The 13234-nt window shown below is 71.6% G+C and overlaps 1 protein-coding gene across 1 annotated transcript in view; it reads left to right on the top strand.

The window, feature by feature from the left end:
- Window positions 1–325: 325 nt before the first annotated feature.
- The window catches only part of LOC142596905 (SCO-spondin-like), a gene marked incomplete at its 5' end in the record, with an annotated part of 26590 nt that continues 13681 nt past the window's right edge, over window positions 326–13234 (top strand). Inside the window, 5 exons of the mRNA XM_075727363.1 lie at window positions 326–493; window positions 2628–2759; window positions 6418–6658; window positions 9725–9771; window positions 9982–10785. Coding sequence (XP_075583478.1) covers window positions 326–493; window positions 2628–2759; window positions 6418–6658; window positions 9725–9771; window positions 9982–10785 — 1392 coding nt within the window. The remainder of the gene's footprint in view (window positions 494–2627; window positions 2760–6417; window positions 6659–9724; window positions 9772–9981; window positions 10786–13234) is intronic.

The raw sequence follows: 13234 nt of genomic DNA, 5'->3' as shown, positions 1-13234 counted from the left end.
GGGGGGCAGCATGGGGGGCTGGGGGGTCTGGTTGGGGGTCTGGGGGGCAGCATGGGGGGCTGGGGGTCTGGCTGGGGGTCTGGGGGGCAGCATGGGGGGCTGGGGGGTCTGGTTGGGGGTCTGGGGGGCAGCATGGGGGCTTGGGGGGCTGGCTGTGGGTTGGGGGGCTGGTGGGGGTCTGGGGGGCAGCATGGGGGGCTGGGGGGTCTGGTTGGGGGTCTGGGGGGCAGCATGGGGGGCTGGGGGGTCTGGCTGGGGGTCTGGGGGCCCGGGGGCAGCGCGGGGGTCCGGGCGCGCCCCCCGTTTGACGCCCCGGCCGTGGCAGTGGACGGGGCCTGGTCGCGCTGGAGCCCCTGGTCGCGCTGCGACCGGACGTGCGGGGGGGGTCGCTCCCTCCGCAGCCGCTCCTGCACCCGGCCCCCCCCAAAAAACGGGGGGCAGCCCTGCCCCGGCGAGCGGCACCACCTGCGCCTCTGCAACCCCCAGCCCTGCGGTACGGCCCGGGGGGGCTCGAGGGGGAGCTGGGGGGTGCAGGGGGGCTCAGGGGGCTGGGGGAGGGTCCTGGGGGGCTGCGGGGGGGTTCTGGGGGGATCTGGGGGGTGCTGGGGGGCTGCAGGGGGGCTCAGGGGGCTGTGGGAGGGTCCTGGGGGGCTTCGGGGGGGGTTCTGGGGGGTGCAGGGGGGCTCAGGGGGCTGGGGGAGGGTCCTGGGGGGCTGCGGGGGGGATCTGGGGGGCTGCAGGGGGATCTGGGGGCTGTGGGAGGGTCCTGGGGGTCTGCAGGGGGGATCTGGGGGGTGCTGGGGGTCTGCAGGGGGGCTCAGGGGCTGTGGGAGGGTCCTGGGGGGCTGCGGGGGGGTTCTGGGGGGATCTGGGGGGTGCTGGGGGGCTGCAGGGGGGCTCAGGGGGCTGTGGGAGGGTCCTGGGGGGCTTCGGGGGGTTCTGGGGGGATCTGGGGGGTGCTGGGGGCTGTGGGAGGGTCCTGGGGGGCTTCGGGGGGGTTCTGGGGGGTGCAGGGGGGCTCAGGGGGCTGGGGGAGGGTCCTGGGGGGCTTCGGGGGGGTTCTGGGGGGATCTGGGGGGTGCTGGGGGCTGTGGGAGGGTCCTGGGGGGCTTCGGGGGGGTTCTGGGGGCTGCAGGGGGGCTCAGGGGGCTGGGGGAGGGTCCTGGGGGGCTGCGGGGGGGATCTGGGGGGCTGCAGGGGGGATCTGGGGGCTGTGGGAGGGTCCTGGGGTCTGCAGGGGGATCTGGGGCTGTGGGAGGGTCCTGGGGGGCTTCGGGGGGGTTCTGGGGGGATCTGGGGGGTGCTGGGGGCTGTGGGAGGGTCCTGGGGGGCTGCAGGGGGGATCTGGGGGGTGCTGGGGGTCTGCAGGGGGGCTCAGGGGGCTGGGGGAGGGTCCTGGGAGGCTGCGGGGGGGTTCTGGGGGGCTGCAGGGGGGATCTGGGGGCTGTGGGAGGGTCCTGGGGGGCTTCGGGGGGGTTCTGGGGGGTGCAGGGGGGATCTGGGGCTGTGGGAGGGTCCTGGGGGGCTTCGGGGGGGTTCTGGGGGATCTGGGGGGTGCTGGGGGCTGTGGGAGTGTCCTGGGGGGCTGCAGGGGGATCTGGGGGGTGCTGGGGGTCTGCAGGGGGGCTCAGGGGGCTGGGGGAGGGTCCTGGGGGGCTGCGGGGGGGTTCTGGGGGGCTGCAGGGGGGATCTGGGGGCTGTGGGAGGGTCCTGGGGGGCTGCGGGGGGGTTCTGGGGGGATCTGGGGGGTGCTGGGGGTCTGCAGGGGGGCTCAGGGGGCTGTGGGAGGGTCCTGGGGGGGCTGCGGGGGGGCTCAGGGGGCTGGGGGAGGGTCCTGGGGGGCTGCGGGGGGGATCTGGGGGTCTGCAGGGGGGATCTGGGGGGTGCTGGGGGTCTGCAGGGGGATCTGGGGGGTGCTGGGGGGGCTGGAGAGGGGTTCTGGGGGGCTGGAGGGGGGACTTGGGGGGCTGCAGGAGGGCTCGGGGGGGCTGCAGGGGTGCTCAGGGGCTGCAGCAGGGTTCGGGGGGGGCTGTGGGAGGGATCTGGGGGGGTTCTGGGGGGCTGCAGTGGGGCTTGGGGGCTGCAGGGGGGCTGCAGGGGGGCTGTGGGGAGATCTGGGGGGCTGCAGGGGGGCTTGGGGGGCTGTGGGGAGATCTGGGGGGCTGGAGGGGGGTTCTGGGGGGCTGCAGGGGGGCTGCAGGGGGCTGTGGGGGAGATCTGGGGGGCTGGAGGGGAGATCTGGGGGGCTGCAGGGGGGCTTGGGGGCTGTGGGGAGATCTGAGGGGCTGCAGGGGGCTCAGGGGCTGCAGGGGTGTTCTGGGGGGCTGCAGGGGGGCTTGGGGGGCTGTGGGGGAGATCTGGGGGGCTGGAGGGGGGTCTGGGGGGCTGTGGGAGGGATCTGGGGGGATCTGGGGGGCTGCGGGGGGGATCCTGGGGGGCCGCAGGGGCTCGGGGGGCTGCAGGGGGGCTGCAGTGGGGCTCGGGGGCTGCGGGGGGGATCTGGGGGGCTGCAGGGGGATCTGGGGGGCTGCAGTGGGGCTCGGGGCTGCGGGGGGGATCTGGGGGGGCTGCAGGGGGTCCCGGGGCCGCAGGGTTTGGGGGTCCGCGGCTGACGGTGCGGTTGGCAGGCGAGGGCTGCCCGCCCGGCACGGTGCTGGTGGCCTGCGCCAACCGGTGCCCGCGGCGCTGCCGGGACCTGCAGGAGGGCCTGGCCTGCGGGCTGCAGGAGCCCTGCCAGCGCGGCTGCCGCTGCGCCCCCGGTGAGCCCGGACCCCCGCATCCCCCCGGCGATGGGGCGCGGGGGGGGACGGGGCGCGCGGGGGGGAGATGCGGCGGCGCGGGCAGGGCCACGCGTGCACTGCGAACGTGATGCATGCAGGCAGAGCCGTGCATGTGCTGCAAACACGATGCATGCAGGCAGGGCCACGCGTGCACTGCGAACGTGATGCATGCAGGCAGAGCCACGCGTGCACTGCGAACGTGATGCATGCAGGCAGAGCCACGCGTGCACTGCAAACACGATGCATGCAGGCAGGGCCACGCGTGCACTGCGAACGTGATGCATGCAGGCAGAGCCACGCGTGCACTGCGAACGTGATGCATGCAGGCAGAGCCACACGTGCACTGCGAACGTGGCATGCACAGGCAGAGCCACGCATGCACTGCGAACGTGATGCATGCAGGCAGAGCCACGCGTGCACTGCAAACGTGGCATGCACAGGCAGAGCCACACATGTGCTGCAAACACGACGCGTGCGGGCAGAGCCACGCGTGCACTGCGAACGTGATGCATGCAGGCAGAGCTGTGCATGTGCTGCAAACACAACATGTGCAGGCAGAGCCACGCATGCACTGCAAACACGATGCGTGCAGGCAGAGCCACACGTGCACTGCAAACGCGACGCATGCGGGCAGAGCCACGCGTGCCCTGCAAACACGACACGTGCAGGCAGAGCCACGCATGCAGGCAGAGCCACACATGCAGGCAGAGCCACGCATGCACTGCGAACACAACGCGTGTGGGCAGAGCCACGCGTGCACTGCGAACGTGATGCATGCAGGCAGAGCCGTGCATGTGCTGCAAACACAACATGTGCAGGCAGAGCCACGCATGCAATGCGAACGCGACGCGTGCGGGCAGAGCCATGCATGCACTGGGAACATGATGCATGCAGGCAGAGCCACGCATGCACTGTGAACGCGACGTGTGCAGGCAGAGCCACGCGTGCAGGCAGAGCCATGCATGCACTGCAAACGCAATGCGTGCGGGCAGAACCACGCATGCACTGCAAACGTGACGCATGCAGGCAGAGCCGTGCATGCATTGCGAACATGGCGTGGCACAGGCAGAGCTGTGCGTGTGCTGCAAACACAACATGTGCGGGCAGAGCCACGCATGCACTGCAAGCACGACGCATGCAGGCAGAGCCGTGCATGCACTGCGAACGTGACGTGCGCAGGGCAGAGCCCTGCCTGCACTGCGAACACGGAACACGACGCATGCAGGCAGAGCCACGCATGCATTGCAAACACAGCGCACGCAGGCAGAGCCGTGCATGCACTGCAAACATGGCGTGCACAGGCAGAGCCACGCATGCACTGCAGACACGGCGCTTGCAGGCAGAGCCCTGCCTGCACTGCAAACACGACGCGCGCAGGCGGTGCATGCACTGCACGCGCAGGCGGGGATGCGCTGCCAGTGCTTGCAGGCAGAGCTGCCCCCGCGCTGCGCACAGGCAGGGAGCGGCGTGCGCGCACTGCAGGCGCGTGCAGCGCTGGGAACGAGCTGCAAGCGGGGGCAGAGCTGCCTGTGTGCTGCAAATGCATGCAGGGCCGGGAATGCACTGCAAACGCAGAGCTGCACATGCAGTGCGCACACATGCAGTGCACACACGTGCAGGGCCGGGAATGCACCGCCAAGGCTGCAGAGCTGCCTGTGCGCTGCAAATGCATGCAGTGCCGGGAATGCGCTGCAAACACAGAGCTGCACATGCAGTGCACACACGTGCAGTGCAGAGCTGCACATGCAGGGCCGGGAATGCACCGCCAAGGCTGCAGAGCTGCCTGTGAGCTGCAAATGCATGCAGTGCCGGGAATGCGCTGCAACTGCAGAACTGCACATGCAGTGCACAGACATGCAGTGCACAGACATGCAGTGCACAGACGTGCAGTGCGCAGACATGCAGTGCACACACGTGCAGTGCGCACACGTGCAGTACACACATGCAGTGCACACACGTGCAGTGCACACGTGCAGGGCCGGGAATGCACCGCCAAGGCTGCAGAGCTGCCTGTGAGCTGCAAACGCATGCAGTGCCGGGAATGCGCTGCAACTGCAGAACTGCACATGCAGTGCACAGACATGCAGTGCACAGACGTGCAGTGCGCAGACATGCAGTGCGCACACGTGCAGTGCACACATGTGCAGTACATACGTGCAGTGCACAGACATGCAGTGCACAGACATGCAGTGCGCACACGTGCAGTACACACATGTGCAGTACACACATGCAGTGCACACACGTGCAGTGCAGTGCACACATGTGCAGTACATACGTGCAGTGCACACACATGCAGTGTACAGACATGCAGTGCAGTGCACACACATGCAGTGCACACACGTGCAGTACACACACGCAGTGCACACACGTGCAGTGCACACGTGCAGGGCCGGGAATGCACCGCCAAGGCCGCAGAGCTGCCTGTGAGCTGCAAATGCATGCAGTGCCGGGAATGCGCTGCAACCGCAGAACTGCACATGCAGTGCACAGACATGCAGTGCACAGACATGCAGTGCGCACACGTGCAGTACACACATGCAGCGCACACATGTGCAGTGCACACATGTGCAGTACATACGTGCAGTGCACAGACATGCAGTGCACAGGCATGCAGTGCACACACGTGCAGTGCGCACACGTGCAGTACACACATGCAGTGCACAGACATGCAGTGCACAGACGTGCAGTGCGCAGACATGCAGTGCGCACACGTGCAGTACACACACGCAGTGCACACACGTGCAGTGCGCACACGTGCAGTGCACACATGCAGTGCACACATGCAGTGCATGCACGTGCAGTGCACAGACGTGCAGTGCGCAGACGTGCAGTGCGCAGACATGCAGTGCGCACATGTGCAGTGCGCAGACATGCAGTGCACAGACATGCAGTGCACACATGTGCAGTGCGCAGACATGCAGTGCACACACGCAGTGCACACACGTGCAGTGCGCACACGTGCAGTGCACACATGCAGTGCACACATGCAGTGCATGCACGTGCAGTGCACAGACGTGCAGTGCACAGACGTGCAGTGCACACATGCAGTGCATGCACGTGCAGTGCACAGACGTGCAGTGCACAGACGTGCAGTACACACATGCAGTGCACAGACATGCAGTGCACAGACGTGCAGTGCGCAGACATGCAGTGCGCACACGTGCAGTACACACATGCAGTGCACAGACATGCAGTGCACACACGTGCAGTTCGCAGACGTGCAGTGCACACATGCAGTGCACACATGCAGTGCATGCATGTGCAGTGCGCAGACGTGCAGTTCGCAGACGTGCAGTGCGCAGACATGCAGTGCGCACACGTGCAGTACACACACGCAGTGCACACACGTGCAGTGCGCACACGTGCAGTGCACACATGCAGTGCACACATGCAGTGCATGCACGTGCAGTGCGCAGACGTGCAGTTTGCAGACGTGCAGTGCGCAGACATGCAGTGCGCACACGTGCAGTGCACACGTGCAGGGCCGGGAATGCACCGCCAAGGCCGCAGATCTGCCCGCGCAGCAGGCTGCGCCGGGCACGGCGCACGCACACGCACACGCACATGCGTGCCCGCGCCCCGGGGGGGGTCCCTGCCCCCCGCCCCGTCCCCGAGCCCCCCGTCGCGCTCCCCGCAGGCACCCTGGAGCAGGACGGGGCCTGCGTGCCCCCCGAGCGCTGCGAGTGCGTGGACGCGTCGGGGCGCAGCTGGGTGCCGGGGGGCCGCCAGCGCCACGGCTGCCAGAACTGCACCTGCCTGGGGGGGCGGCTGCGCTGCGCCCCGGGGGGCTGCCCCCCACCCCCCTGCGCCTGGAGCCGCTGGAGCCGCTGGGCGCCCTGCAGTGTCACCTGCGGGCACGGGCGGCAGGCCCGCTTCAGGTGGCACCGCGGCGGGGGGCACGGGGAACCGGGGGGGGATATGGGGCACCGGGGGGCACGGGGAACCGGGGGGCACGGGGAAATGGGGGGCACAGGGAACCGGGGGGGGATATGGGGAACTGGAGGGGCATGGGGAATCGGGGGGCATGGGGAACTGGGGGGCACGGGGAAATGGGGGGGGATATGGGGCACTGGGGGGGGATATGGGGCACCGGGGGGGGCACGGGGAACTGGGGGGGGATATGGGGCGGCAGGCCCGCTTCAGGTGGCACCACGGCGGGGGACGGGGGGAGACGGGGGGCAGCTGGGGGGCATGGGGAACCGGGGGGGATATGGGGAACTGGGGGGCACAGGGAACTGGGGGGCACGGGGAACTGGGGGGCACGGGGAAATGGGGGGCACGGGGAAATGGGGGGGGATATGGGGCACCGGGGGGATATGGGGAACCGGGGGGCACAGGGAACCGGGGGGCATGGGGAACTGGGGGGCACGGCGAACTGGGGGGGCACGGGGAACCGGGGGGCACAGGGAAATGGGGGGGGATATGGGGCACCGGGGGGCATGGGGAACTGGGGGGGATATGGGGAACTGGGGGGCATGGGGAATCGGGGGGCACGGGGAACTGGGGGGGATATGGGGCACCGGGGGGCATGGGGAACTGGGGGGGATATGGGGAACTGGGGGGCATGGGGAACTGGGGGGGATATGGGGAACTGGGGGGCACGGGGAACTGGGGGGGGATATGGGGAACTGGGGGGGATATGGGGAACTGGGGGGGATATGGGGAACTGGGGGGCATGGGGAACTGGGGGGGGATATGGGGAACTGGGGGGGATATGGGGCACTGGGGGGGCACGGGGAACTGGGGGGCACGGGGAACTGGGGGGCACGGGGAACTGGGGGGACATGGGGCACCGGGGGGGGATATGGGGCACTGGGGGGGATATGGGGCACTGGGGGGGCACGGGGAACTGGGGGGCACGGGGAACTGGGGGGACATGGGGCACCGGGGGGGATATGGGGCACTGGGGGGCACGGGGAACTGGGGGGGGATATGGGGCACTGGGGGGCACGGGGAACTGGGGGGGGATATGGGGAACTGGGGGGCACGGGGAACTGGGGGGGGATATGGGGCACTGGGGGGGCACGGGGAACCGGGGGGCACGGGGAACTGGGGGGGATATGGGGAACTGGGGGGCACGGGGAACTGGGGGGCACGGGGAACTGGGGGGGGATATGGGGAACTGGGGGGACATGGGGCACTGGGGGGGGATATGGGGAACTGGGGGGCACGGGGAACTGGGGGGACATGGGGCACTGGGGGGGATGGGGCACAGGGGGGGGACATGGGGCACCGGGGGGGGCACGGGGAACTGGGGGGGGACACAGGGAACCCGGGGGACACACGTGGCACCTGGGGGGGACACAGGGAACCTGGGGGACACGGGGCACCTGGGGGGGACACAGGGAACCTGGGGGGGACATGGCACCCGGGGGACACACGTGGCACCTGGGGACACACACGCGGCACCTGGGGGACACATGTGGCACCCGGGACACACACGTGGCACCACAGGGGACACACACGTGGCACCCAGGGGACACATAACACCCAGGGGACACACGTGGCACCACAGGGGACACACACGTGGCACCACAGGGGACACACGTGGCACCCAGGAGAGACACACGTGGCACCGGGGGGACACACGTGGCACCGGGGGGACACACACGCGGCACCAGGGGGACACACGTGGCACTGGGGACACACACACGTGGCACTAGGGGGACACACGTGGCACCAGGTACACACACATGCGGCACCGGGGGGACACACACATGTGGCACCAGGGGGACACACGTGGCACCGGGGACACACAGCACCGGGGACACACACACACGTGGCACCGGGGACACACACGTGGCACTGGGGGGACACACACGCGGCACCGGGGGGACACATGTGGCACCAGGGACAAACACACACGTGGCACCGGGGACACACACACGCGGCACCGGGGACACACAGCACCGGGGACACACACACACGTGGCACCGGGGGGACACACATGGCACCTGGGGACACACACACGCGGCACTGGGGACACACACACGTGGCACCGGGGACACACACGCGGCACCGGGGACACACATGGCACCGGGGACACACACACGCGGCACCGGGGGGACACACGTGGCACCGGGGACACACACATGTGGCACCGGGGGGACACACGTGGCACCGGGGACACACAGCACCGGGGACACACACACACGTGGCACCGGGGACACACACGTGGCACTGGGGGGACACACACGCGGCACCGGGGGGACACATGTGGCATCGGGGACACACACACGTGGCACCCGGGACACACACGCGGCACTGGGGGGACACACAGCACCGGGGACACACAGCACCGGGGGGGACACATGTGGCACCGGGGGGACACACGTGGCATCGGGGACACACACACGCGACACCGGGGGGACACACGCGGCACCCGGGGACACACACATGCGGCACCCGGGACACACACGTGGCACCAGGGACACACACACACGTGGCACCGGGGACACACACACGTGGCACCGGGGGGACACACGCGGCACCCGGGACACACACGCGGCACTGGGGGGACACACGTGGCACTGGGGACACACAGCACCGGGGGGACACATGTGGCACCGGGGGGACACACGTGGCACCGGGGACACACACACGTGGCACCGGGGACACACACGCGGCACCGGGGGCCGGGCTGCGGTGCGGGCGCCGCTGTGACCCCGCTGCCGCAGCCCCCCGTCGCCGGGTGACCCCCGTGTCCCCCCCAGGAGCCCCGCGGGGGCCGGCGCGTGCCGGGGGGTGCAGGAGCAGAGCCGGGGCTGCGCGGCAGGGCCCTGCCCGTCCCTGTGCCCGCGGGCCGGCGGCGAGGGCGGCCTGGGCGAGAGCTGGCAGCAGGGCCCGTGCCGGCGATGGTCAGTGCCGGGGGGCCGGGGGGGCTCGGCCGCAGCCCCCCGCCCCCCCCACCCACCCCGTGTCCCCCCGTCCCCCCCCCCCAACAGCACCTGCACCCCCGAGGGCACCCAGTGCCGCGACGTCCCCTGCGCCGGTGAGTGCCCCCCGCCGCGGCGGTGCCCACCCAGCGCCGGGGACGGGGGGCACGGGCGTCACCGGTGGGCGCCGGCGCCGTGCAACCCCCCCCCCCTCCGGGGACCCCCGAACCTGGTGGGAGGCCCCGGCGCAGGACCAGGGTCCCGGTGGGACCGCGGCGGTGGCTTTGGGGCGCCGCGACCCCCGTAACCTGCCCGTTGCCCCCCAGGCCCAGGTTTGGGGGGCTGCGCCTGGGGTCCCTGGAGCCCCTGCTCCCGCTCCTGCGGCACCGGCCTGGCCGTCCGGGAAGCTGCCTGCTCCTGCCCGACCACCGGCGCTGCCTGCGGCACCGGCAATGGCACCAACCATGGCACCGACCACGGCACTGGCCATGGAACCGGCCACGGCACCGGCCACGGCACCGGCCACGGCACCAACCACAGCACCGGCCATGGCACCGACCACGGCACCGACCACGGCACCGACCACGGCACCAACCATGGCACCGACCACGGCACTGGCCATGGAACCGGCCACGGCACCGGCCACAGCACTGGCCATGGCACCGACCACGGCACCGACCACGGCACTGGCCACAGAACCGGCCACGGCACCGGCCACGGCACCGGCAACGGCACCGACCATGGCACCAACCACAGCACTGACCACGGCACTGGCCACAGAACCGGCCACGGCACCGGCCACGGCACCGGCAACGGCACCGACCATGGCACCGGCCATGGCACCGGCCATGGCACCAACCACAGCACTGACCACGGCACCGGCAACGGCACCGGCCACAGCACTGACCACGGCACCGGCAACGGCACCGGCCACAGCACTGACCACGGCACCGGCCACGGCACCGGCACCGGCACTGGCCACGGCACCAGCACTGGCACTGACCACGGCACCGGCACCGGCATTGACCATGGCACCGGCCACGGCACCGGCACCGGCATCGACCATGGCACCGGCCACGGCACCGGCACCAACCGGGAGGTGCGGGCGTGTTACCTGCGCCCCTGCCCAGGTAGGGTGCCGGGGCGGGGGGCGCGGTGGGGGTCCCTGCCCGCCGCCACCGCCGTCCCCTCCTGCCCGCAGCTGCCTGCCCCTGGAGCCCCTGGAGCCCCTGGAGCCCCTGCTCCTGCCGGGCCCCCTGGCAGCACCGGCACCGGCACCGGCAGGGCTCCCCCGGCTGCGCCGGCCTGGACGGGCAGAGCCGCGCCTGCAACACCTCGGGGTGCTCGGGTGAGCCGGGGGGGCTGCCTGCGCCCTGCGCATGCCCTGCGCCCTGCACCCTGTGCCCTGCGCCCTGCCTGCGCCCTGCCTGCACCCTGCACCCTGCGCCCTGCACCCTGTGCCCTGCGCCCTGCCTGCACCCTGCCTGCGCCCTGCGCCCTGCCTGCGCCCTGCACCCTGCACCCTGCCTGCGCCCTGCCTGCACCCTGCACCCTGCCTGTGCCCTGCCTGCACCCTGCACCCTGCGCCCTGCACCCTGTGCCCTGCGCCCTGCCTGCGCCCTGCCTGCACCCTGCACCCTGCGCCCTGCCTGCGCCCTGCACCCTGCCTGCACCCTGCACCCTGCCTGCACCCTGCACCCTGCCTGCGCCCTGCCTGCACCCTGCCTGCACCCTGCCTGCGCCCTGCCTGCACCCTGCACCCTGCACCCTGCCTGCACCCTGCACCCTGCACCCTGCCTGCGCCCTGCCTGCGCCCTGCCTGCACCCTGCACCCTGCGCCCTGCACCCTGTGCCCTGCGCCCTGCCTGCGCCCTGCCTGCACCCTGCACCCTGCGCCCTGCCTGCACCCTGCACCCTGCCTGCACCCTGCACCCTGCACCCTGCACCCTGCACCCTGCACCCTGCACCCTGCCTGCGCCCTGCCTGCGCCCTGCCTGCACCCTGCACCCTGCGCCCTGCACCCTGTGCCCTGCGCCCTGCCTGCACCCTGCCTGCGCCCTGCACCCTGCCTGCGCCCTGCACCCTGCACCCTGCCTGCGCCCTGCCTGCGCCCTGCCTGCACCCTGCACCCTGCGCCCTGCCTGCGCCCTGCACCCTGCCTGCACCCTGCACCCTGCCTGCGCCCTGCCTGCACCCTGCCTGCACCCTGCCTGCGCCCTGCCTGCACCCTGCACCCTGCACCCTGCACCCTGCACCCTGCACCCTGCCTGCGCCCTGCCTGCGCCCTGCCTGCACCCTGCGCCCTGCACCCTGTGCCCTGCGCCCTGCCTGCGCCCTGCCTGCACCCTGCACCCTGCGCCCTGCCTGCACCCTGCACCCTGCCTGCACCCTGCACCCTGCACCCTGCACCCTGCACCCTGCACCCTGCGCCCTGCCTGCACCCTGCACCCTGCCTGCACCCTGCGCCCTGACTGCACTCTGCACCCTGCACCCTGCCTGCACCCTGCACCCTGCCTGCACCCTGCCTGCACCCTGCGCCCTGCACCCTGCACCCTACCTGCACCCTGCCTGCGCCCTGCCTGCGCCCTGCCTGCACCCTGCGCCCTGCCTGCACCCTGCGCCCTGCCTGCACCCTGCGCCCTGACTGCACTCTGCACCCTGCCTGCGCCTTGCCTGCGCCCTGCACCCTGCGCCCTGCACCCTGCACCCTGCACCCTGCCTGCACCCTGCACCCTGCCTGCACCCTGCCTGCACCCTGCACCCTGCACCCTCCCTGCACCCTCCCTGCACCCTGCCCATGCCCTGCACCCTGCCTGCTCCTGCTGCCTGCGCAGGCCTGTGCGCCCGCTGCCTGCACCCTGCCGCCCGCCTTTCCCAGCTCCCGGCCTGGCCCATCCCGGCTCCCTGCCCGCTCCCGGCCCATCCCGCGCGCAGGCTGGGGAGCCCTCGCCCATCCTGAGCCCCCCCTGCCCGCTCCCTGCCTGACCCCGCCTGACCCCGCCTGACCCCGCCTGACCCCGCCTGACCTGCCTGACCCCGCCTGACCCCGCCTGACCTGCCTGACCTGCCTGACCCCGCCTGACCCCGCCTGACCTGCCTGACCCCGCCTGACCCCGCCTGACCTGCCTGACCCCGCCTGACCTGCCTGACCCCGCCTGACCTGCCTGACCCCGCCTGACCCCGCCTGACCTGCCCGCTCCCTGCCTGACCCCGCCTGACCCCGCCTGACCTGCCTGACCTGCCTGACCTGCCTGACCTGCCTGACCCCGCCTGACCTGCCTGACCCCGCCTGACCTGCCTGACCTGCCTGACCTGCCTGACCCCGCCTGACCCCGCCTGACCTGCCTGACCTGCCTGACCTGCCTGACCCCGCCTGACCTGCCTGACCCCGCCTGACCTGCCTGACCTGCCTGACCCCGCCTGACCCCGCCTGACCCCGCCTGACCTGCCTGACCCCGCCTGACCTGCCTGACCCCGCCTGACCCCGCCTGACCCCGCCTGACCCCGCCTGACCTGCCTGACCCCGCCTGACCCCGCCTGACCCCGCCTGACCTGCCTGACCCCGCCTGACCTGCCTGA

The sequence above is a fragment of the Pelecanus crispus genome, unplaced genomic scaffold (assembly GCF_030463565.1).
Source record: "Pelecanus crispus isolate bPelCri1 unplaced genomic scaffold, bPelCri1.pri SCAFFOLD_200, whole genome shotgun sequence".
NCBI lineage: Eukaryota > Metazoa > Chordata > Aves > Pelecaniformes > Pelecanidae > Pelecanus > Pelecanus crispus.
The sequence above is the reverse complement of the archived record's forward strand: the minus strand, read 5'-3'. Positions and strand labels throughout refer to the sequence as shown.